We start from the raw sequence: 23,005 nt of genomic DNA, 5'->3' as shown, positions 1-23,005 counted from the left end.
GCTGTAACGCCTTCTCGAGCCTCCTATATATAGAGGTCGTCTATGGTGAGTTATCTCTGCAATCCACGTTACGAAATGACTTCCTCAGGTGCTCCAGTCGCTAAGGTCGCCGCCGCTTACTCCACTTTTGACTCTCTTTGCCTCCGAAGAGCTGCTCAGTCCGTTGTTGGTCCCCGCTTTTGGGATTCCCGGAACATCAACAATGGAAAGTTTACGGGATAACGATTCTCATCCTCGATGAATTGGTGAGGATTGTTTCGAACCTATTTCCTTGTTTTTTCTTTCTTAATATATGACGCAGCTTCTTCTTTCTTCAGATATGAAAACATTTCTCCACGTTTCTTCATTTTTGTATATGAGATTTTTTCTTAAACTATTAATGATCTTCTTTTATCTGAAAGAAAGAAGGTCGTCTAATAAAATAAACATATGGTTTGCTCGACCAAGTTTTAAACTTCAATCATAACTCAAATACATGTTTACAATCTGTTTTTATAAAATATTCAATCGACGTGGAGACACTACTATTTCTTTTTAGTTTTGTTGCAGTGTTTTTTTTTTTGTAAATTAGTATTTTGTTTCTTGGCCTTGTTTGCATCTCCAGCTATTTATAAAGGAGATCTGTTTAGTTTACATTCTTATTTGATAGCTACTTTGTGTTTCTTGATATGGATGCAGTTAAAAGAGATGTGAGCCCATCATATGGAAACCTTGTGGATGGAAGCAGGAGATTTGTCCCCAACAAAAAAGTAAACATATCTAAGGTTAAAGCTAATAACGTTTATGGAACTCAATCTACCTGATGGAAAGAGAGTTCTCCAAACTTGCACGATCAGACTAGCGATGGTTGTTTCTTCCAAGAACTCCGGCTGAACTTTGTGTCGGCATCCTCAACAAGTTTCTATTGCATCATATCATGAGCCAGTTCAGTCTTCAATTTGTGAGTATGCACCATTTTGGTGTTGTTGCCGATTGGTCATGTACTACTTTCAAATCTTTTGGTACGATTGGCTTGGTCTTTTATGTTAACTCTTGGTTAGAATTGTGTAATGGTTTAGGCTTGGCTTTGTAAGCTTGTTTAGTGGTAGAATTAGGTGGTTCTAAGAGGCGGTTCATTTTCAAGTCTTGAGATGATCTCGGCTCATGTATTCACTCATTGGTAAATGAAAGTTGATGATGAGAAAAAAAAAACATTCTGTAGTATTAAAGATTCCAACTTAAATTCACATGGAACCTGACAAAGGAAAAAGAACATGGAAGAAAAAAGCAACGGCAGCTTACCAAAAAAAAAAGAAAAAGCAACGGCTGGTGAGAGAAGAGTCGTATTTCAAAAGTTGACGAAAACGAGTCGTATTTAAAACATGAGTTAGCGTATCAATTAAATTGGTATTCCTCTTTGTCCAACCTTACGCCACTGCGAAGAACGATCAATTAGAACCAAAACTAGCAAGTGGGTTTGCTCGAAACTTTTTCTATGTTTCATCGTTTCTTTTCGCCCATCGGTTTCGATTCAGTTTTTTTATATATTTTGTGATGAAATTAAATCAGATTATTTTACCTAACTTTCCCCGTTTTTTTTTCTTGGAATTTCGTAGTGTATCCAAGCGTTAAAGCAAAAGACAAAACTGTTAACTGCAAGGAAAGTGGTTCTTCTCTGAACTCGGTTTATCTCCAATCTCGTGCCTCTGGTGATTTCTTTCTGCCTTTTTTCTCCTCTAAGTTTAACTTTCTATAAGTTTTAGAGCTAGATGATTAGGGTTGACTAGGTTATCTACTTTAATGTTTAGGAACATTGACTTGGTAAATTATATTTGATAGATTTACTGATTAGGTTTACTGATTCGGTTGTTTCATTACTAGAAATTGCTAATCCAATCTATTACTTTTCATCTTCACAGAGAATAAGAAAGAAGAAGATTTGCATATAATTGTGGCAAAGATTCCTAAGATATACATACCAAGTGTCCTCATGCCGGAAGGAGAATCCAAGGACATGAAAAAGCAGATCAGGGGAGCTGAAATCGAACGGATTCAAAAACACAAAATTAGTTCTGTGTTACGCCCACGCGCTGTTGTATCAAGTCCTGGTATGTAATGTAGATATTTTCATTAGGAGATCTAGATATCATGATAAATTTGGAAAATAAATCTAAATAGTATAATAGTTTTTATCCATTTATTCATTAGGCAATAGGCTTATTTACAAAAATAATAATTAATTAAACTTGATTAACAAGTTATTTGCATATATGTACATTGTAGTTTTACCATATGGAAAATTGCTTACTTTCATAGATAATTACAAAAAAAATATACTCGAGGGATCTCTTGTGTCCAAAAAAGAACAAAAAAACTCAAGGGATCTCCTAATAATTCTTTGAGTATGTCTACATTGATATAGTTTTACTATACACATGGACTCAGTATAGGGAAAACATTGACTTTTGCTTTGGAATTTTCTTCTTTAGATAATGACGCATTGATTGGAAGCATAAACAAAAGCGAAGAGAGTAAAGCTAAGAAGAGTTTAAAGAGTAACGGTCATGTCTCAAACAGAGTTTCACAGCGTAAGAATATTGATATCAATGTGACGGTTTCTAATCGCACAGTCGCTACGAAATCGGGAACCCGTTTGAAGGATCACAAATGATTAACTTGTTTATTGATGATCTTATAATTTCTTTCATGGTTTCATAAATAATGGCCTCATAAATTAAACTACATATTTGGAAAATGAATAGTATACCACTTTGCACGCTAGTTTTGATCTTCATCATTTCAAGACATTTTCATTTCACATTTTTGAAATTTTATTCTGCAATGTATGACAAAAGACATTGGCTGATTGTTCAATATAAAATTTTATTTTTTCGTTATTTGCCTCCAAATTCAGTGTTCAATTCTGTCTTACACTACTCGATCATCCTCTTATTAACCTTCTCTGTTTCTGGACTGTGCATTTGGTTTTTAACACATTAATAGGGATTAGCTGCTTCTTAGACCCAACTCCGTCTTAGATCTATTTTTGGGTGTGTTGACTAGATTTTAATTCCAAGCTTATTTATGTAATAAAAAGTGAAGTTTTAGCTGCAAAATATTCTTAATCTCTCTCTATCTGATGGTTTGCTATATGATTTTCAATTATAGTATTGGTTCCTGAACAAGTATATGTACTGGTATCAGTTTCCATTTCCAAAAACTTGGTGCAACTAGTTTAATTTTAAGTTCAACAAGTTGCACCAAGAACTAGATATCACATCTCCTATGAGAAACTTTACCTATTATTGCGACTCAAATGCGGTATTTACACTCTTTTGTTTATTCCGGTAACTCTCTAGTCTCCAAGCTGATCAATGATCAGTCTTTGTGTTGTAGATGGGCATTGTCCATGGTCAATCCTAAAATTTTGGGGCTTATAAATAATATAGTATTAAATTATGTATTTGGTTTTCAGTAGTTTGGAAGCAGTATAGTTTATGTGTACTATCTCTTAAAAATTGGATGTTTCAAACTAGTATTTGATTCGGCTGTTGCAATAACCAGCCGTGAAGCAAGCAGTCTGTCAGTCACTTTGTATTCACTGTTAAGTAAGCCTCACAAATAGGTAAAAGAATGAATGAAATGGAGGTCGGATTTGGTCCCATTCTTTTCCCTAACTAACTCCATAAAACAAGCTTTGCCACTGTTATGCTGTTTGACTGTTCACCAACATGATATTAGGCCTCAAACATTTCAAAAGTAATTATGTGTTTGTGTTTACATAACCAATAAACTCGATATTGAAGGGATCAAACCACTATCATGTTTTCAGATCTAGCAAACTCGTTTAGATCTAATTAGAAAGCTTCACTAAATGTAAATGAGAGTGTGGATACAAGTACTGAAATAGTAAATCAAAGGGAAATATAGACCGAGTCTAATAACATTAAACCAATATGTGTTTTCTATAACATGTAACCATATAAGACACTTAGGATTTGTATTGATATATAAAAATGCACATAACGGTTAAGAGGCAATAAAAAGATTAAACTAGTTGAAAAACAGACTTTGAAAAGCAAAGATCAAAAGGAAAAAGAAAGCTTGTTTTAAGCAGCTCTTGCAAGAACATGAAGACTTTCGGGAACATCAGAAGGATCAATGAAGAAACTTCTCCTTCGCAAAACCCTCTTTGGTACAATCAGAGTCAACACACCGTTTTCATAAGTAGCTGATATTCCGATCATATCTATCGAATCAGGTAACCGGAACTTCCTCTTCAAACTCCTAACCGGCGATCTTATCTCTGTTGTTTCCGTTCGTATGACTAAGTATATTGAATCCTCGATCTCAACTTTTATATGTTCCTTCCTCAAACCTGATTAAAAAAAAGAAAAACACAACACATGTGCAAAAAAGATAAATATGCAAAGTTTGTAATGAATATACTATAGGTGGTTATTACCAGGAAGATCAACAGAGAAAGTGTGAGAATCTGGAGACTGAGACCAGCGGATACGATTCTCTTGAGGAGTTTGGTTGCCACTTAGAGATTGAGAAGACTGAACACACTCCCATTGTGTCGGCTGAATTGTCTGAAAATCCATTTACTTTTCTTGGATTGGTTAGTTTGAAGTATAGTTCCTATTTATACTAAATCGACACCACTTGAACTAGTTGAGCAACTTGTTGTCTACCTTGAAAAGTCGATGATAAATAAAACAAAATTAAATAAAAAACAATGAAAAAATTATATTATTAGAAAGAGAAAAAGCAATAGTTTGTCGACTGAACTGAAGTGTTAGTTTTTTTAATATATTCTTCAAAAAGAAATAATTGCTAAAAATGCTTGTACTATGAAGTTTTGATGGGGTGCATTTGATTGGATAATAAAAGTATTAGAGTCACTGACCACTAACTAATAATAATACCATGGTTTCTTGAAAATAATTTTTTTTCTTTTAGTATTAGTTTAGTGGTTAGTAGTACTTGTCAATAATAATAAAATAATTATTTCGCATTCATATATTTCTAGCCACTCATTTGGTTCAACCTCGCAAGTTGCAGCTAGACTAGATATTGAGTATATCTTTACCAAATTCAAAATTTTCAAAGACGAGAGGGAACAGAAGAAAGATACTGCAGGACCCATCGAAGTGTTGCACGAAACTTCTGTGGGGTTAACTGGTTTATCAAATCTTTTTAAAAATGATTAAGAAGTTATAGAACAGTAGACATGTGCGTCGTTTGGAAAAGAGGTCTAAACTTGTGATACATGATTTTAGCCTCTAATCAAATTTGTCGTTAAACAAATTTGTCGTTAGCATAGAAACATTTGTCATGTAAACTTTGTTTTAAAAGGATATCGTTTTAGGTCTAGAACATCATACCTTCGTTTCTTCAAAATCGTCTTGTTTAATTTACATGTACTTCCATCAATATTAATTTTCTTATGCTTCATCCAATGTTTTTTCTTGTAGCTCTATTCAGATAAAATTAAATTTCTAGAAGAAGGCAAAGTAAACAGAAACAGATGTTTTTATAACAAGAAGAAAAAAGTTTTACAACAAACACTGAAGTCTGATAATACAAAGTACTGAAACAAAAGAGAGAAGGAATGTATTGAAGAGTCTGAAATATAAAAGAGAGAGTTTTAAACTAATAGTCGACCTTTTCTTTTCCTTTAAACAAGTTCGCTATGAAGCCATTCCTGGACACAGAGCTTTTAGGATCTATCTCCATTGCGGTGCTGTTTTTGTTGTCGTCTCCCCTCAATATTGTCTTGTTCCCAAGTCCAAGCTGAAGCTCTGGCGGTACTTCCTCTACCGGATGAAACGGTTCCTCCGCCGTAAGATCAAACCCACGAGCCTCACCAGGAGATCTATGTTGCTCGTTGGTCTCTTTCCGTGCCATGACAAGACTATGTTGAGCAGTCACTGTGGTCGTCTCTGGAGTTTGAAAAAACTCCACCAAACAAGTAGCAGCTTCTCTTTCTTCCGTAACTTCCTTGGGGTCTTCTCCATTTATTCCATGTGGCAGTAAAAACAATGCTCGTGCACATTCAGACATCTCCGAGTCAGCGACAGCATCTTTCACTGTCTGATCATTAGGAGATTGATCACGATCATCTGTCTGATTCTTGATCTCTTCTCTTACGATCATTTTGACATGAGGAGCCACGTCGTTTTCTGGAGTCACAGGAACGACTTTCCCACGTGCGAACACAAGACCTCTCAGTCTCTTGTCACTGTCTTTCACCTTCACATTAATCATGAACCCGGCTTCGAAAGATCCTTCGACCACACCAGACACAGTCTTACCAACCAGATTAACGACCTCCTTTGGAGTCGTCCCTCGAGAACTTTCTGGCTGGGTCATGGATGCATCCTTACGTGGACGGCCTCTCTTTCGCTTCGCCGCGAGATGATTAGCAACAGGAGGAGGTGAGCTTGTGGAGGATACGATGAACGGATTCATTCTAAAGAGGAAAACAAATACAAGAACATGAGATTAATAAATATCAAATCTACATTACATAAAAATAAAAAAGATGTACGTTACATATTTCATCAAAAAAAAAAAAATCTACAAAACTTTGAACAAAAATAAATGAATCTACTAACATTCTAGGGTTTTATACAGATTCAATCTAGTTTTACAAGTAATTTCAACGGAACTATGAAACACGTTCACTACCAAACGAGAACATAGTAGAAATCCTAAGGATCAAGAGAAGAACAATGAACTCTTTCGACTCAGAATATCAACCTCTGTATGAACTGAATATTATATTATTTGTTAGAACAGATAAGTATATCAGAATATTATTTCCAAGTAAATAATGAAAACAAATCAAAATAAATTTATTCAATGATAAATCTGAATCTAAAATTCAGAAAGTTGATTCAGATTATGAATAAAGTATAAATCAAAATGCTACACGAAATTAGTTATTTTGGAATTTGAGTAGAGAAACGATAAGTGTTTTATGATTACCTCTGGACCAAGCGACGTGAACCAAACGTAGTAGTGGTTCGAAAGGTTGGAGAATTATATGTTTTCTCAAAATAAGATAACAAATGAAAGCATTTGAGTGTATTTTGATATTCTTCTTTGGCTACCTCCTCCCTTTGCTTCTTCCTCTTCTCTTTAAAGTTTTTCTTCTCTTGCGGTTTCTGTGGCGTTTGGTTTCGTACCTTCTCCTTCCGATTTATAAGCAACTTAATGTGGGCTTTTATTGGGCCTTTTTGTACTTTTATATTTTGTTTATTTATTTATTTTCAAACAGAAAAAAATCCCACTTTAATTTCATTGGTTCCGCAAATCTTTTTCATAGATGCAAAAAAAATTCATCTTAACTATTAACGGAATTTTTTTTGACGTCAAAGGCTAACTATTAACAGATTGAAAAATATATATGCAGAAACAATATAATGCCAAAAATATGGAGCGACTAGAAATATCAATTCAACTACTTTTAAGATTGTACTAAAGAAAATGCTATTTTATTACTTTCAAAATATTACTCCTTTATCATTTAGTTGGATAACTGACAACAAAATAATTAATTCTTTTTCATTCTCATCATAAAGCACCATTTATGTTTTTCTTAGTTTTGATTTTATATTTTACCACAAAAACATAATTTTCACTATTTTATAAAATATATTATAAGTTAACAATTGATTCTATTAAAAATTTTGAAATCCAACCAATAACAATGGAATTTCAAAATATTCAAAGTTCATGAGAATTCACTTACCAATAACCCCCTTGGAGTCTGTAATTGTTGACAAAAATAAATATTACAAGTTTAGATTTTAGGCACATATTGACTAGATATAAAATTAAAATTTCTGATTAATATAGCACTATAAATCATTTAGCTTATTATAAAACGTATTTTATTTATTCTGGATGTATCTAATTGTCGTTTAATCAAAAAAAAAATATTTTAGAAAAACATATATTTTTAAAAAAATAACTAATTATAGTTTACTCAAAAAATTGACTAGATATCATTCAAATCTAAGCAGCATTTTAGTTTTAGAATATTAGTAGCTTTAATTTAGTACTTCAACCATCTCATTATAAATGTTGTTCAAATTTTTTCACAAATTTAAAATTGAAAATACACATAATTTAACTAAATTTATTTTGTTTTTCATTTTTCTATGTAATTTACTTATTCACTAATTTTATATCTAGAAATTGATATAAGTGATGGTGTTAACTACTATTACATAAACAAAGTTTTTCTTATTAAGTTTTCAAAACTCTATTAAAATAAAAATCGAAAACGATCATATCAAAATTTTACATTTTCTTTTACAAAAAGAGCGTACGTTAGAAACTGACATCAGTTACGGGTTGTAACGATTCGAACGCAACACAAAAAAAAAACTACTTTTAAGAATAAAGACAAATGAGGATTTTTGACGACGCTTAACCAAAGGGCATATAGTGTCTTTGATCAACGTATCAAAACCTGATTTGAGTTTGAACATCGAACGGTGGAAAATGGCTCTTGACATAATCGTCAAAGACTAGTCAAATAATATACTGACGCATAATTGATACTCTATTTAACCAGGTTTCCTTAGATGTAACTGAATGGGTTCAGTGTACTGAAATAAGCTATGGAGAGAATGATTCCTTATCAGGATTATCTATTACAAATCGAAGGAGTACTAAATAGAGGAGATCCCACCTCTTGGCTGGATCAAATGCAACTATGACGTCTCACGCAGTTTTACTAAACTCAGGTATGGGATGGATAATCAGGAGTAGCAATGGAATTTTTCTACACAGCGGTTATGGAAAATTTGAAGGACGACAGACGATTTTGGAGGCTTAAGCGAATGCATTGTTATGGGCAATGCAAATGTCATGGCCTCATGGGCTCTGGGATATAGGAATCTTATATTTGAGGGTGATAATGCACTACTGACATCAATTATAGATAAAGAAGGAAGGAAACCTGAGACTTTGTACGCAGCTAACAACTATTATGGAATGGGGGAAGCATTTCGAGAGGATTAAATTTCTACATTGCAAACGTGACTCAAACTCATGTGAAGATACATTAGCTAAATTTGCAATTACTAGCCCACAAGATTGGGGTGCATATGAATTGTGTCCTCCAGAATATTGTAACAATTGATAATAATTAATAAAGTAATTTAGCCGAAAAAGACTCATACAACAAATAGGGCTTAGCATTTTATCTATTCATTTTAATTCGATTTATTATACGTTTTGATTTAATTCAAAATATTCAAATATATATTAACCTTTTGTAGCAAAAAAATATATTTAAAACTACTATGTTTTGAATCATAAATATTAAAAAAATATGAGAAATTGTCAAAAATACCATTTCCATAGTACCACTTTTCATGTTTACACTAACCACTTTTACCACTACTTTTAATGAAGGATCTACATTTAAAGGTTTAGGATTTAGGGTTTAGATTTGATGTTTTAGGGTTTAAGGTATATAGTTTAGGGTTTAGAGTTTAAGATTTAGGGTTTAGAGTTAAGGATTTAGGGTTTATAGTTTAGACTTTAGGGTTTAGGGTTTAGGATATTGAATTTAGGGTATATAGTTTAGGGTTTAGGGTTTAGAGTTGAAGATTTTGGGTTTAGGGTTTAGAATTGGAGGTTTAGGAATTAGAATTTGGGATTAGAATTTTGAAAAACATATAAAAACAAAGATATAAGAGTCTTTACCATTTTAATAAATAAGGTATTATTGAAAATGTGTGTTTAGTGGTGGTAAAGATGAATAATGGTATCTTGAAAGTGGTATTTTTGAAAATTCCCCAAAAAATATTGAGTTCGATATCCGGTCCGCTCCGAATCTTTTATAAATCTATGTTTATATAGTTATTAGTTTCACGTATAATTTTTATTAATTTTTATTTATAGAAAACTTATAAATCTATTAAATTATAAAAGGAATATAAAATCTTTTATATTTTTTTTTTGAAACACAAAAATACAATTATATAAAATCTTTTATAAAAACTACAATTTTCTAAATTTGTATGTCTCATAAAAATAATTATTTTAAAAATTTTATAGAACATATAATTTCACTAATTTTTACTTTTTATTTTAATGAGAATTCTAATTTTACCTCGATTTGATATCATTTTCAAATTTACTTCTAAATGATAATCATTTCCATAAATACCTTCAAATTATTATGAAAAAGATAAATTAACTCTCCTAAATTATTTATAAATGTAAAAACTATTTATACAAGTTTATAGATCCAATCCCACTCTCTAGATACTAAATATTAAACAATAATCACTAAACCCTGAACCCAAATATTGTGGTATTTTTGATTGAGAGTACTTTTAAATTGTGATACTTAACTTAGTTAGTGTATTACAAAATTTTCTCTTTATTTATATTTTGTAAAAGATGTTTTCTGAAGATAAGTATAATTTTTTTTCTAGATTTAATTATATTGAATAATAGTGGATGAGATTTTCGTATAATATTTGTAAATATCTATAATTTTTTTGATATCAGAAAATTAGACATCCATATTTTTGAAACAAAATAAATCAGAAAATTAAATATTTTTAAATACGAACCAAATAAATACTAAAAATTTTAGTAAGATGAACACCGTGCCCACCTATACAACAAATAGAGCAAAACCCCACACTAGTGAAATGAAGAATCTATAAACCGTCTATCAAAGGAAAACGTACTAGAAGAAAAGCGCGACTGTCGCGATGGCGATGGCGGCGGCGATTAGGGTTTCAAACCAAATCTCTCGTATCCAGATCTAGTCCGAGCCTTCTCTACAATCAGCGACTAGTTTCAAGCGTCGGTGCATCCAGTCTGCTATAACCCTTGCAATCAAATTCCTTAATGCAATACTCTCAATGGGGGATTAAAGCAAGTCCATCGTTCCAGTGGTAATCTAAAGGGTCTCCCTTTTGGGCAGATCTCCAAGTTTCTACAGTTCATTAAGTCTTTGTGACTTCTTAGGTATCTCGTCAGTAATCAGGTGTTAAAACCTTCGGTAGACGGTATCATGAATCGTAGCCGTAAGAGAAAGGACCCCTCGCTACTCGATGAACTCAAAGAGCTAGAGCTCCTAGAGGAGGGAGCGACAGTGGATATTCCAGATCTGGAGATTGAAGACCTTATAGAGGAGAACTCTCTGAGTGTCATTGTACGGTGTCTCAATCCCTATGTTCACAAGGTTGGGGGGCTTGTGTTGGCTTTACCGGCGATATGGGGCTTGGAGGAGCGTGTAAGGGGCCGCGGTGTTGGCGATAATAGAGCTCAGTTCATCTTCAGAACCGAAGGCGACCTCAAACACGTGCTTACCAAAGGCCCTTGGTTCGTGAATGGTTGGATGGTCTCTTTGGATCAATGGAGCCCCAACCCACCTCCAGAGTTCTTGCAAAGAATCCCATTCTGGATTAGGGTTAGGGGTCTCCCACTTCATATGTTGAAGAAGGAGATAGTGGAGACCCTTCTTGGTCCATTGGGTAGAGTGGAAAAAGTGGAACTCCACGCCAAAAATTCAAACTCAATGGAGTATGTGAGAGCGCTTGTACACATCAACACCGAGGAACCTCTCCAGTTTCGTTTGACAGCCCGCTTCAGATCAGGCGTTACCATCCCGACGGAGCTAGAGTACGAAAAGCTGCTGAAAGTCTGCTTCACTTGTAAACGACTATCACATGATCAAGGAAGGTGCCCTATGCAAATCTCTACAACTCAAATAGAGGAGAAGGAGAAAAAGGAGAGAAGCAAAGGTACTACCCTAAAAAAGAAGCTGCAGGAAAAAGAGTTTAAAGCCAGAGAGGCGTTGCAGCACAGATCAGCACGGGGTGTGGTCATCAGAAACCAGTCTCTCGTAGACAGACAAAGAGGAGATAATAGCAAAGCTCAGACTCGCAGCAAAGAAGACAAGAGAAAAGGCAAGAGGATTGTATCAACTCCCCAAATGGAATGGAAGCAGAAAGGCGAAAGAGGGGCTTCAGGTGTGTCAAAGAGCACAGAGGAATCAACTGCAAACCCAGAAAGCCACGAGGGGAAAAGCACATCAGTGTTTAACCGATTAGGGAGTCAGGAAGGCCCTCTCGGCTCTGATGGCAGTGGAGAGCGTAGCTTTGGTACAGGAGGGGAGGAGGACCTGAGGACTCGACTTAGCGGAGGCTCAAGGGAGGAGAAACGGGAAAGCAAATCGAGCAAAGGTAGTCGAAGCCCACCAAATGTCTTTGAAAGGTTGGGAGGCACCGCACTCCCATACCCCGACGAGAACAGAACAGAAGGCTCTCTCTCAATAAAGAGAAGGAGGCAAGGAAGTAGTGAAGGGAGGAAGACAAAGAAGCCTAGAATCGGGTCGCAAGAGAAGAAACAAGAATCTCCTTCCGTTTTTCTCAGACTTGGAGGCTCAAACTTGGGCTCAGAAGGCTCCGGTAGTGCGGGAGTAGATCATTCTGCAATGATTGCAGTGAAAACACCAGTTCATTCTGCCCGTGTAGCAGCACATTTCCCAGACCATTCTGTCCGTAGGATAGTATTGGCGAGTGGATCAAACTTGAAAGAAGGGTTGATGGGTAATCCCAACCCTTCGAGGTCAATATGAGGATACTCAGTTGGAACTGTCAGGGGTTGGGGAATACCCCTACAGTTCGACATCTACAGGGGATACATGGTCAGTATCTCCCTGAGATAATATTCCTCAGTGAGACCAAAAGTAACAGAAGATACATGGAATCTATAATGGCGAGGCTGGGACTGAAAGATTTGCAAGTAGTAGACGCCCAAGGGAAGAGTGGCGGCCTCGCAGTAATGTGGAGTCATTCTTGCTCAGTCAGAGTTTTACAAGCTAACAACAGAGTCATCGATCTGAGCGTGGAATGGCAGGGTCAGTCTTTCTATCTGACCTGTGTGTACGGGGACCCGGTTAAAGAGAAGAGAAGAGAGGTCTGGGAGAAGCTTGAGCGAATTGGAGCCGAAAGGAAAGGTGCTTGGATGTTAACAGGCGACTTCAATGAAGTGCTCAACCAGTCAGAGAAGGAAGGAGGTGCAGAGAGATCCGACAGAGAGGGCCAAGAGTTTAAGCAGATGTTACTTAACTGGGGCCTTTGGGATGTAAGGTTTATGGGGAACTCTTTATCATGGGCGGGTAGAAGATCAAACGGTCTAGTTCAATGTCGTCTAGACCGAACTGTAGCAAATCAAGAATGGCTCTCTGTATTTCCTCAGGCTACGGCCTTTTATTTGAATAGAGTTTGCTCAGATCACAGCCCAATCCTTACTTCCTTGGATGGTTTTCAAAAAAGGAATAAGTTTTGCTTCAGGTATGATCAGAGATGTGTGAGAAGGGAAGGTTTCGTCGATGCAGTGAATCAAAGTTGGAAGACGTATGGAAGTGGTCAAGCGAGCCTAGTAAACAAGATTGCAGGATGTCGGAAGGCTATCTCCATGTGGAAGCGCCTCGCAAAACCCAACTCTGCGTTACGCATTCAAGAACTACACTATAGGATTGATGAAGCATCAAGACAAGAGACTTATCGAACAGAGGAACTTCAACTACTAAGAAAGGAGCTGGATGAGGAGTACTATAATGAAGAAGTGTTCTGGCTGGAGAAGAGTAGGCTTAACTGGTTGCGCTCAGGAGACAAGAACACTAAGTTCTTCCATGCTGTGACGAAGAATAAAAGAGCACAATGCAGAATAAAAAGCCTTATTGACGACGAAGATAGAGTATGGTACGCAGATAAAGAGTTAGGCAGAGTTGCTGAGCTCTACTTTAAAAAGCTATTCACGTCAGAAGATGTGGGACTAGACCTGGATGAGTGGCAAGAGATACCAACGAAGATATCCATCGAACAAAATGAAGCTTTGCTCGCACCAGTCTCCAAGGAAGAGGTCAGAAAAGCCGTTTTTGACATAAATCCAAATAAGTGTCCAGGACCCGATGGGATGAATGGTCATTTCTTTCAACAATTCTGGGAAACTAGTGGAGACGATATCACTGAGATGGTGAAGAAGTTCTTCGAGACAGGGGTGCTTGAGGAAGGGCTTAATAATACCAACATCTGTCTACTCCCAAAGACGGTGACAGCCTCGCGCATGAGTGAGTATCGACCAATTAGCCTCTGTAACGTGGCATATAAAATTGTCTCGAAGCTCATGGCTAAAAGACTGAAGAAGATCCTTCCCTCGATCATCTCGGAAACTCAGGCAGCATTTGTTGAAGGGAGACTGATATCCGATAACATTCTAGTAGCCCACGAACTCCTACACGCTCTTACCTCCGACAACAAATGCTCTTCGGAGTATATTGCAATAAAAACAGACATTTCCAAAGCGTATGATAGAGTGGAGTGGGTGTTTCTGGATAGAGCAATGGAGACTTTAGGCTTCTCAGCTGCGTGGAGAGGCCTCATTATGAGCACAGTCTCATCGGTCAGGTACCAGGTTCTAATTAACGGGGAGCCGCATGGTAATATCATTCCTACACGAGGTTTGAGACAAGGGGATCCCCTGTCCCCTTATCTCTTTGTGATCTGTACAGAAATCTTAGTCCAGATGCTGAAGCTTGCAGAACAAAAAAGACGCATCTCGGGCCTTAGAGTAGCAAGGAGAGCGCCATCGGTTACACACCTACTATTTGCAGATGATAGCATGATATATTGCAAAGGAGCCGATGAGGAATTAAATCAGGTCATTTCCATCCTCCAGCAGTATAGTCTTGCGTCTGGCCAACTGATTAATTTCCAGAAATCCAGTGTGTACTTTGGCAAGAACATCCCGCAAGGCAGACGAGCGGAGATTCACCGGAGTCTGGGGATAGAGCAAACCGGGGGTGAAGGACTATATCTTGGCTTACCAGAATCCTTCGGGGGGTCAAAAGTATCTCTCCTTGGCTATCTTAAAGAAAATCTAAACAAGAAGGTTCATGGTTGGCAAACAAAATTCCTTTCTCCGGCGGGTAAAGAGGTCTTGTTGAAAGCAGTAGCCATGGCTCTACCCACGTACACTATGGCTTGCTTCCTAATCCCCAAAACAGTTTGTAAGCAAATCATGGCAATCATGTCAGACTTTTGGTGGAGAAGCAATCACAACTCCAAAGGCATGCATTGGAAGAGCTGGGAATCTTTGTGCAAACCGAAAATCTGTGGAGGGCTAGGCTTCAAGGATCTAGAGGCTTTTAACCTTGCTCTGTTGGGTAAACAGATGTGGCGCTTGATCACCAACAAGGATTCCTTGATGGCGCGAGTATTTAAAAGCAGATATTTCAAGAATTCTGATCCGTTAAGTGCCCCACTAGGCTCTCGGCCTTCATATGCTTGGAGAAGCATTCATGCAGCTCAGACACTGGTGCAACAAGGTGCTAGAGTAATCATTGGGAATGGCCAAGAGACTAATGTGTGGCAGGAACGGTGGCTGGGTAGTAAACCAGCAACGATGGTTCTCTCAATGAGAAATCAAGGCGTAGGAGGTAGAAGGTCCATCTCAGAGAATATGAAAGTCAGTGAGCTGATTTGCGGGAATGGTAGAGAATGGGATATCGCTCTCTTGGAGAGACTCTTTACTGATGATATCGTGGCAAAAATCAAAGAGATACTGCCTGCAGGTCGATGTAGCAATGACACTTACTCTTGGGAGTATACGAAATCAGGTCATTACACTGTGAAGTCAGCATATTGGGTCCAAATGAATGTATTAGAAGCTGAGAGAAGGAGCCAAGAGGTCACACAGCCGAGCTTGGATGCCATCTATCAACAAGTGTGGAACCTCGAGACCAGTCCAAAACTGAAGCATTTTCTATGGCGAAGCTTGAGTAATGCGCTGCCAGTAGCAGAAAATATGGCTCGTCGACATATTGCAAAGGACAACAGATGCTCTCGATGTGGTGCTGCATCTGAAAGTACTAATCATTTACTCTTCCGCTGCCCGTATGCACGTAGGATATGGGCAGAAGCATACATTCACGTCCCCCCTTCAGGTGACTGGAGTGATTCTCTCTACTACAACCTCTTCTGGGTCTTAAATTTAAAAAAAGAGTATCCAAAGGAGGAGGTATATGAGGAATTAATCCCGTGGCTCTTGTGGAGGATTTGGAAGAACCGAAATGACCTTATTTTTAGGAGCAAGGAATACTCTGTCACAGAGACGATCCAAAAGGCGTGGGAGGATGCGAAGGAATGGAAGGGTAGAGAAGAAGTGAAAAGAGTGGAGGTCAAAGCGCCAGTCCCAGCTGGCCAAGATAAGCGTTGGGTACCACCTACCTCTCCATATATGAAATGCAATACTGATTGCTCTTGGTCACAGGAGAATGGACAAGGAGGAGTTGGTTGGGTCTTACGCGATAATACTGGCCACATGCTTTGGGCTGGTGCAAGGAAGGTATCAGTAATGGGGTCTGCTCTGGAATCAGAAGCGGAGGCGCTCCGGTGGGCTGTTCAGATCATGTCCGGCTTCGGTTATTCCAAAGTGCGTTTTGAGACAGACTCTCAACTGCTGGTTAGAATGCTATATGGCGAAGAGGAGGTCTGGCCAAAACTGAAACCGATAGTCCAAGAGATCAGGCACTCATTACTGAGTTGTGAAGGGTGGGCAGTGGGGTTTTATCCTCGAAGTGGTAACAAAGTTGCGGATAGAATAGCGAAGGAGACTACTACGTTTACGTCCTTTGTCCCTAAGTTGTATTCTATAGCGCCTAGTTGGTTATATTCTAGTTTGGAGGCTGATAAACATTTTGTAGAACAATGATTTGGTTAAATGATATGATGAAGTTGAGTTAAAAAAAAAAGAATCTATAAACCGTCTCGTATGCATTATGCATATCTATAATTTCTTGCAGTCTCCTAGCGGTTTTGGCACGTGATAGGAGCGTGCCATGACCAATCTCCGATTCCTGAATAAAACAAGCTCTCAACAACAACAAAAAAACATTTCATATACAAAAGAAAAACAAAGACTTGACGTGAGATCGTGAATAAACCTGGATCACAACCGAGAAAGCAGGTGGCATTTCAAGCTTTAGAATTCCTTTCAGAAATGTATACCGAACCTGAACCAAATCATAACCAGAAACTTACTTTTTTCAATACCTGTTCATGATAAGAACACAATACATATACTTCAAACAGAATGCAAATATTTTAGGAGTTCTCTCTTTAAAAACCGAACCCAAACCAACAATCTCAAGCTGAGTACTTTTAAAGATAAAAATCACCTTTCACATCAATCTGTCATCTTCAATTTTTTTTTGAAATTGCTTCCATGCTTTATTTAACCTGTGAACTTTTTTTCTAAAATATTTTTAACCTGTGAACTCAGTTGGAATAAATATAGTATGATAAGCATGGAAGCAATTTTTCTTTTTGAAATTGTTCCATGCTTTATTTAACCTCTAAATTTTTTTTCTAAAATATTTTTAAGGATATCTCACTTTCACTTTTCTTGAATCCATTCCGAAGAAAAAACATATTGATTTTTAGAAAACAATATGTTATATTGCATTACTGATTATAAAATCAAACAACATTTGGGTACAACATCCAAATGTTGTATTTAGATGATGCATCTAGATGTTATATCAAATACAAAAACAAAAATAGTCTAAACTGTAATTGGGTTGATGAGAATGCATTTGGAAAATTACACTTTTGTCGATTTTAAGGTTTTACTGATGCAGAAAAGGTGTTTGGTTAAATGCCCAACAGATACCAAATGTAAAAATGCAAATTATTGTTAGCAATATCAATGAATAGTACATATTTCAAGAATTTTGACTTTACATTTAATTTCGTGATTTCTTAAGTAATTTTAATTTTTCTGAGCAATAATCTATCATTGCTTTGAATTGTCCAATTACATCAATAATCCAGGATAAATAATTAAATATTGTCATCAAAAGTAATACAGTTTAAAATACTGCTTAATTAGAATGAGTAATCCATCCATCCATCAGATGTCGCCACGAAAATTTTCCAAGGAAACAAAAAAAAAAGAAGAAATCTGGTGGAATAGCCTAAGTTCTAATGATAAAAAGAAGCCATCTTCTTTTCAAAAAAAACCACCTCCGAAGAGAACACTTATTTTTTTTTCTTTTTTCGCTCCACGGTTGTTATACCTGCATTTCGTAATACTAATATGTAAGTATTATATCAAAAAAAGTATTATATCGTATTATTAAATTCTATTGCTAGCTACTCTGAAATATAAATTACCTTTTCATCTAATCCATTACTCGTTTAATTTTGAAGAGGTTCCTTCTTATCGTCCCACATCTCCAATCGCTTTCTCGCTTTCTCCACCTACATTATTTGTATAACAATAATGTTGATGGTGTTAATACTCCCAATTCAAAACTAACTAAAAAAATTGATTCAAAATCAATATGATGTGACTTGATGTCATGTAACACTTACCTCTTTATCCCAATCAGTTCGATACGTCACGTAAAGCAAGATGAGAGTTTGCATGAGGGTACCTCCTATCATCCCCGTCCATATTCCCTATCATCATTTTCACTTTTTATTTATAAACAGAAATAATAAGGCATACATTATACAGAAAAAAATATTTTTAAAATACAAACCTTAGCTTGAAAGTCGAAAGTGAAGCCGAGAATGCAGCCAACAGGAATACCAACTATATAGTAACAACCAACATTCACATATGCCACGAATGCCTGCCATCCACATCCCACAGCCACTCCTGCAAACAAATACCAAACCGAAAATTATTTAGACCGGTTGGGTTAACGTAACTGGTTTTCTCCAGTTTTATTTTCAACTTAGTTGCATTTGTGTACCGGACAAGACTGGCTGGACTCCGTTGAGGATGATGGTGACGGCGAGGAAAGGGCAGAGGTCAGAAACGGCTTTGGCCACCTCAGCGTCCGACGTGAAAACGTAGCTGATGTAGTCACGTGCCGCCATGACCGCCAGGGCTTCCACGACGGAGATTATGAAGGAGACTAAGGTAGCCGTCCATGTAGAGAACAATGCCGATTTCGGATTTGCTGCTCCAAGCTCATTACTTGTCCGTACACTATCATATATAGGTTATTTTCAACTTATTGATTTCGTTTCAGGCTTTCAGCAATGACGCTTAAAATTTGAACTATGAATATAAAACATAAATACTAACCTTGCAGCCGCGTTGAAGCCTACGGAGACCATGAATGATAAAGCTGAAATTGACATACTGTAAAAAGAACAAAAAAAAGTTTAAAAAATTACTTATTTACAAATTATGTTTAGATTTAAGTTTTTTTTTTCTTTTAATTTAGATTTAAGTTTCAGCAATATTTATAATTTTTGGCTTAAATATCTACATCTACATCATTTCTAAATAAATAAAATTTCTGTAACATTATTAGGTAGTATACAATACACAACTAAAACAGATAGTATCTTTCTCCTTTGTTTTTAAATTGTTTTTGGGGATTAATATGGTCAAGAGTCTCAAGACTCAATGAACCAAAAACGATCCAAAGAATGAAAACAAATATGACAAAACCAAGAAATAATGGACATACCAGATGGAGAGGGAGTCTAGAGACAGAGCAGGATCTTTAAGTAGACCAGCGAGAAGAACAAGAATCTGGGAATACCACATTTCCAGACAGATCATAACAGCGGAACCAGCAGAGAGTTTAAAAAAACTCCAAAGACCTTGGAACGATCTCCAGCTAAGACCAGTCCATGTGTGTCTAAACCTTTGACTCTTCGTGATATACAAAGTCTGGGCCCCAACTATAACCCACCAAGAGATAGTCAAGACATAAGCGATACCCATAAGGCCTAAACCCATCACGTAAACGGTGATATACGTTAGTGAGATCTGGAGGAGAAGCGCGGCAGCTGAGATATACGCGCTGGGAGTCACCACGCTCTGAGCTTGGAGGAACTTTTGGGCCGTGAAGTTAATGGCGTAAGCGAAGATCTGAGGAATAAGTCCAGCGATGTACAAGGAACCCATGTACGATACCGTTTTGGGCTCGCCTAATAGGACTAGAATCGGGTACGAGAAGGTGTATAATAGTGTCATGGGCAAACCAACTAGAGCGAGGACTATTGTTGCTCTTTGGAGATAGATCCCAAGCATATCATAACGGTGAGCTCCACATGCTTGTCCACATAGAGTCTCTACTGCACTTCCCATACCTAACTGTGTAAAAGAAGTAAAAAGGTAAACTAGTAACATTAATCATTGTTACAATTTCTTTATATAGTACTATAATTCACGGCCTTTAATAAAAAATAAGAAAGGGTCTGAGGCCACGAGCAAATAAAAAAGCTCAGTTATACACTAAAATACAAAAAGAAAAATATACGTGTTTGACTACTATTCCTAACTACGGGATGTAGTGCTACACCCACATATGATCGAGCAAAAACATAATTTAGCTCGTTAAAGGTTATAGTCAACAACTAAAAAGTCATTGTTTGATTACAGAAAAGCGAAAATTCTTCTCCTTTTAGCAAAACAAAGAAAAACATAATCTCTTCGTACTCCAAAATAATTTGTTGTAACAAAAATATGTTTACACAGTAGTTTTTATTTAGTGAGACTTGGGGATTGTGTTACAACTGAAGCAGCTGCATAGCGGGAAGTTTCAATTCCTATTAATGTTTAGTTGTTAAGTTCAGTTCTATCGTTAGTATAAGTCTTTCTTTTTTTGTTAGTATCAGTCTAAATAATATAAACAATAGTACTCCCTCCGTTTCAAATTATATGTCGTTCTATAGGAAATTTTTTGTTTCAAAATAAGTGTCGTTTTCAGTTTTCAATGCAAAATTTATTGACAATATTCTCTTTTTTATTTTTTTATTGGTTGATACATGGTTAGGTGTATTGGTAATAATGTTTTTATTTTGGAAATATGTAAAATTAAATGTATTCTTAATCTGTGTGCATAAAGTTAGGACGAAATATAATATGAAACGGAGGGAGTACTAATTAGTGGGTTTTCTAAACCTTAACATTTGGTTACTAAGTTTCATCAAACGAAGGAGCGTTCAGCATGATGACAAAATGTAACCATCAACAACAGAAATGACGTGCACGGTTTTCCTTAATAAGAGATATTGTAATATTTTAAAATTTTTGCACGTATTAATAAAACATATTAAACCTTATTTATATATGCATAATTTTTTGTGATTATCTTTTTATTATAATTTTAAACCAATAAAAATTAAATAAATACAATTGAATTTTTTGAAGTTTGCAATTAATAAATAGAACATACATTGAAAATGTAAAAAATATATTTTTTTAAAAATAAAAATTTTCTATAGAATATGTAACTTTATAAAATAGAGGGAGTATGTTTCTACAAGACAATATCATTTCTAGATTTATTGGGAGAAGAAAATATATTGTAAATTTGTAATTTTACAAACCGTTAACCGGTAAAAGAAAACCTATAAAAAATGATAAATTTAAAGCATTGTCGCAGTCTGTAATCCTTAAGCAAGTGGTACAGAATCATTGAATGGTGACAAAGCTAATAAATGTAAGTATATTCAGTTCAGTAGATCTTTTGGAAAATGAAATACATTTAATAAAGGACCAAATTTTAACAAAATCATTATATGCTAGAAAAAGTTTATTGTTTCTCCGTTTATAAACAAAGTTATTATTTACAAGAAATATTTTTCCAAAAATATATAAACACATATTACGTTGATATTATTAAAAATATATACATTGGAAAATTAATGATAAAATATCTTAAATAAATGATTTTGATCTATATTAACACGCTAACGAGGGTAATTTAACGGTCTTTAATGTTTCACTAGTTTACCACCTCCTAAAAATGCGAGAATGTGCAAACTTTAACATTAAATAGCGAGTAAAGAAAAATCAGCTTTATAATATAATATCAACATGTCTCCGCCACTGTACTGTCTACACAAAAAGTCAACGTACCATGAGGCCATAGACGAGACTGAAGCAGCTGTTACCGATGGAAGCGGCGGCGAGTTCTTTACCACCGAGATGTCCGGCGAAGATACGTGCAGATATACTCATTCCGCTGTTGACTATATAGACAAGTATAGCTGGAAGTGCTAGCCGGAAAAGTAGTTTCATTTCGATACACGCGCCTAAGTACACCCGCCTCCGGTACGGAAGGCTACTCTCCGTTAAAACGCTCTCAAGTCCAACGTCCGATGGAGGCTTTTGGTCCACCAACGGTCGCTGGAGATCGGTTCTCTCCGTCGTCTCATTTGACGCATCCATTAGGTTTCCAACAACAAAAGAAAATAATGAATAGTTTGGTTATATAAAACTTAGGAGAAAACTTTGTGGTGGTGTGAGGATCTGTTCTGAAATGAAGATAAGAAAAATAAACACCTTTTGTGTGTATATATAGCGAGTGGACACCTAGTGTACCGGGGAAAAACTTTTTTTTTTAACAAAAAGTGTGTTAAAATAGGTGTATGTGTTCTTTTTAAAATGGACTGTGAGACTTCAAGAGAAGCACGATGAAACACCGAGGTGGGATCCAAGGAAGAAAACTAAAAAGAAAAGTGGAGATTATTTATATGGAATAGAATGCAGAAAATCGTTACAAAATTGCAAAGAAAGATTGAGCAATAGAAAGTCAAAAGGAAAGTTGAATAATTGCATAGAAAAAACGTGTATACCTCAATTGATTCTATTAATAATCAGCAAATAAGAAAATACCATAACTATTTTATTCTTTTTAATTAAAATTCTACAAATCTATACAACTGGGGAATGCAGTTTACAAAACAAAAATCTACACAACTGGGCATAAACTGTTGAATTGTAATATTTAGTTATTAAATTACTCTTACCGCAATATGTGGATCCTTGATTTTTTTTTTCGTCAATATGTGGATCCTTGATAAGTTCTTACGCAAAGCCGTCATCCCCAATTCCCCATCAGGCTACCAAGCGGACTTTGATATCAATAAAGTTGTTGGGCGTTGAAAAAATGTGATGCAACGCATCAGTATATATTACAAAAATGGTCTAGATG

General features: G+C 36.1%; 4 protein-coding genes across 5 annotated transcripts; 1 reads left to right on the top strand and 3 right to left on the bottom strand.

Annotated features, from left to right (window-relative positions):
- The first annotated feature begins 1,334 nt into the window (after positions 1-1,334).
- On the top strand, positions 1,335-2,701 carry LOC108819423 (uncharacterized). Its single transcript, XM_018592460.2, has 4 exons — positions 1,335-1,450; positions 1,596-1,688; positions 1,899-2,087; positions 2,469-2,701. Coding segments are annotated over exons 1-4 (465 nt in total). The 5' UTR covers positions 1,335-1,449; the 3' UTR covers positions 2,651-2,701.
- A 1,195-nt stretch (positions 2,702-3,896) lies between these two features.
- Positions 3,897-4,612, bottom strand: LOC108819424 (15.4 kDa class V heat shock protein-like). The gene is made up of 2 exons (XM_018592461.2): positions 4,445-4,612; positions 3,897-4,357 (listed from the first exon to the last, which is right to left on the bottom strand). Exons 1-2 carry the CDS (start codon positions 4,584-4,586, stop codon positions 4,089-4,091), a joined length of 411 nt encoding a protein of 136 aa, XP_018447963.2. The 5' UTR covers positions 4,587-4,612; the 3' UTR covers positions 3,897-4,088.
- An 892-nt stretch (positions 4,613-5,504) lies between these two features.
- On the bottom strand, positions 5,505-7,167 carry LOC108830088 (uncharacterized). The gene is made up of 2 exons (XM_018603695.2): positions 6,976-7,167; positions 5,505-6,457 (listed from the first exon to the last, which is right to left on the bottom strand). Exon 2 carries the CDS (start codon positions 6,454-6,456, stop codon positions 5,638-5,640), a length of 819 nt encoding a protein of 272 aa, XP_018459197.1. The 5' UTR covers position 6,457; positions 6,976-7,167; the 3' UTR covers positions 5,505-5,637.
- Positions 7,168-17,803: 10,636 nt separating this feature from the next.
- LOC108830077 (protein DETOXIFICATION 39) lies at positions 17,804-22,925 on the bottom strand. 2 transcript variants are annotated; one of them, XM_018603688.2, is made up of 8 exons: positions 21,928-22,925; positions 19,526-20,157; positions 19,135-19,191; positions 18,797-19,035; positions 18,581-18,699; positions 18,411-18,497; positions 18,210-18,296; positions 17,804-18,112 (listed from the first exon to the last, which is right to left on the bottom strand). In XM_018603688.2, the coding sequence occupies exons 1-7, from the start codon at positions 22,237-22,239 to the stop codon at positions 18,234-18,236; spliced, it is 1,509 nt and encodes a 502-aa protein (XP_018459190.2). In that variant the 5' UTR covers positions 22,240-22,925; the 3' UTR covers positions 17,804-18,112; positions 18,210-18,233. The 2 variants fall into 2 exon arrangements, with proteins under 2 accessions (XP_018459190.2, XP_056847602.1); XM_056991622.1 differs by having other exon boundaries at positions 19,526-20,153; positions 21,928-22,063.
- Positions 22,926-23,005: the final 80 nt, after the last annotated feature.

The sequence above is a fragment of the Raphanus sativus genome, chromosome 8 (assembly GCF_000801105.2).
Source record: "Raphanus sativus cultivar WK10039 chromosome 8, ASM80110v3, whole genome shotgun sequence".
In the NCBI taxonomy this organism is placed as follows: domain Eukaryota; kingdom Viridiplantae; phylum Streptophyta; class Magnoliopsida; order Brassicales; family Brassicaceae; genus Raphanus; species Raphanus sativus.
Note: the sequence above shows the minus strand (reverse complement) of the source record. Positions and strands in the feature narration are given on the sequence as shown.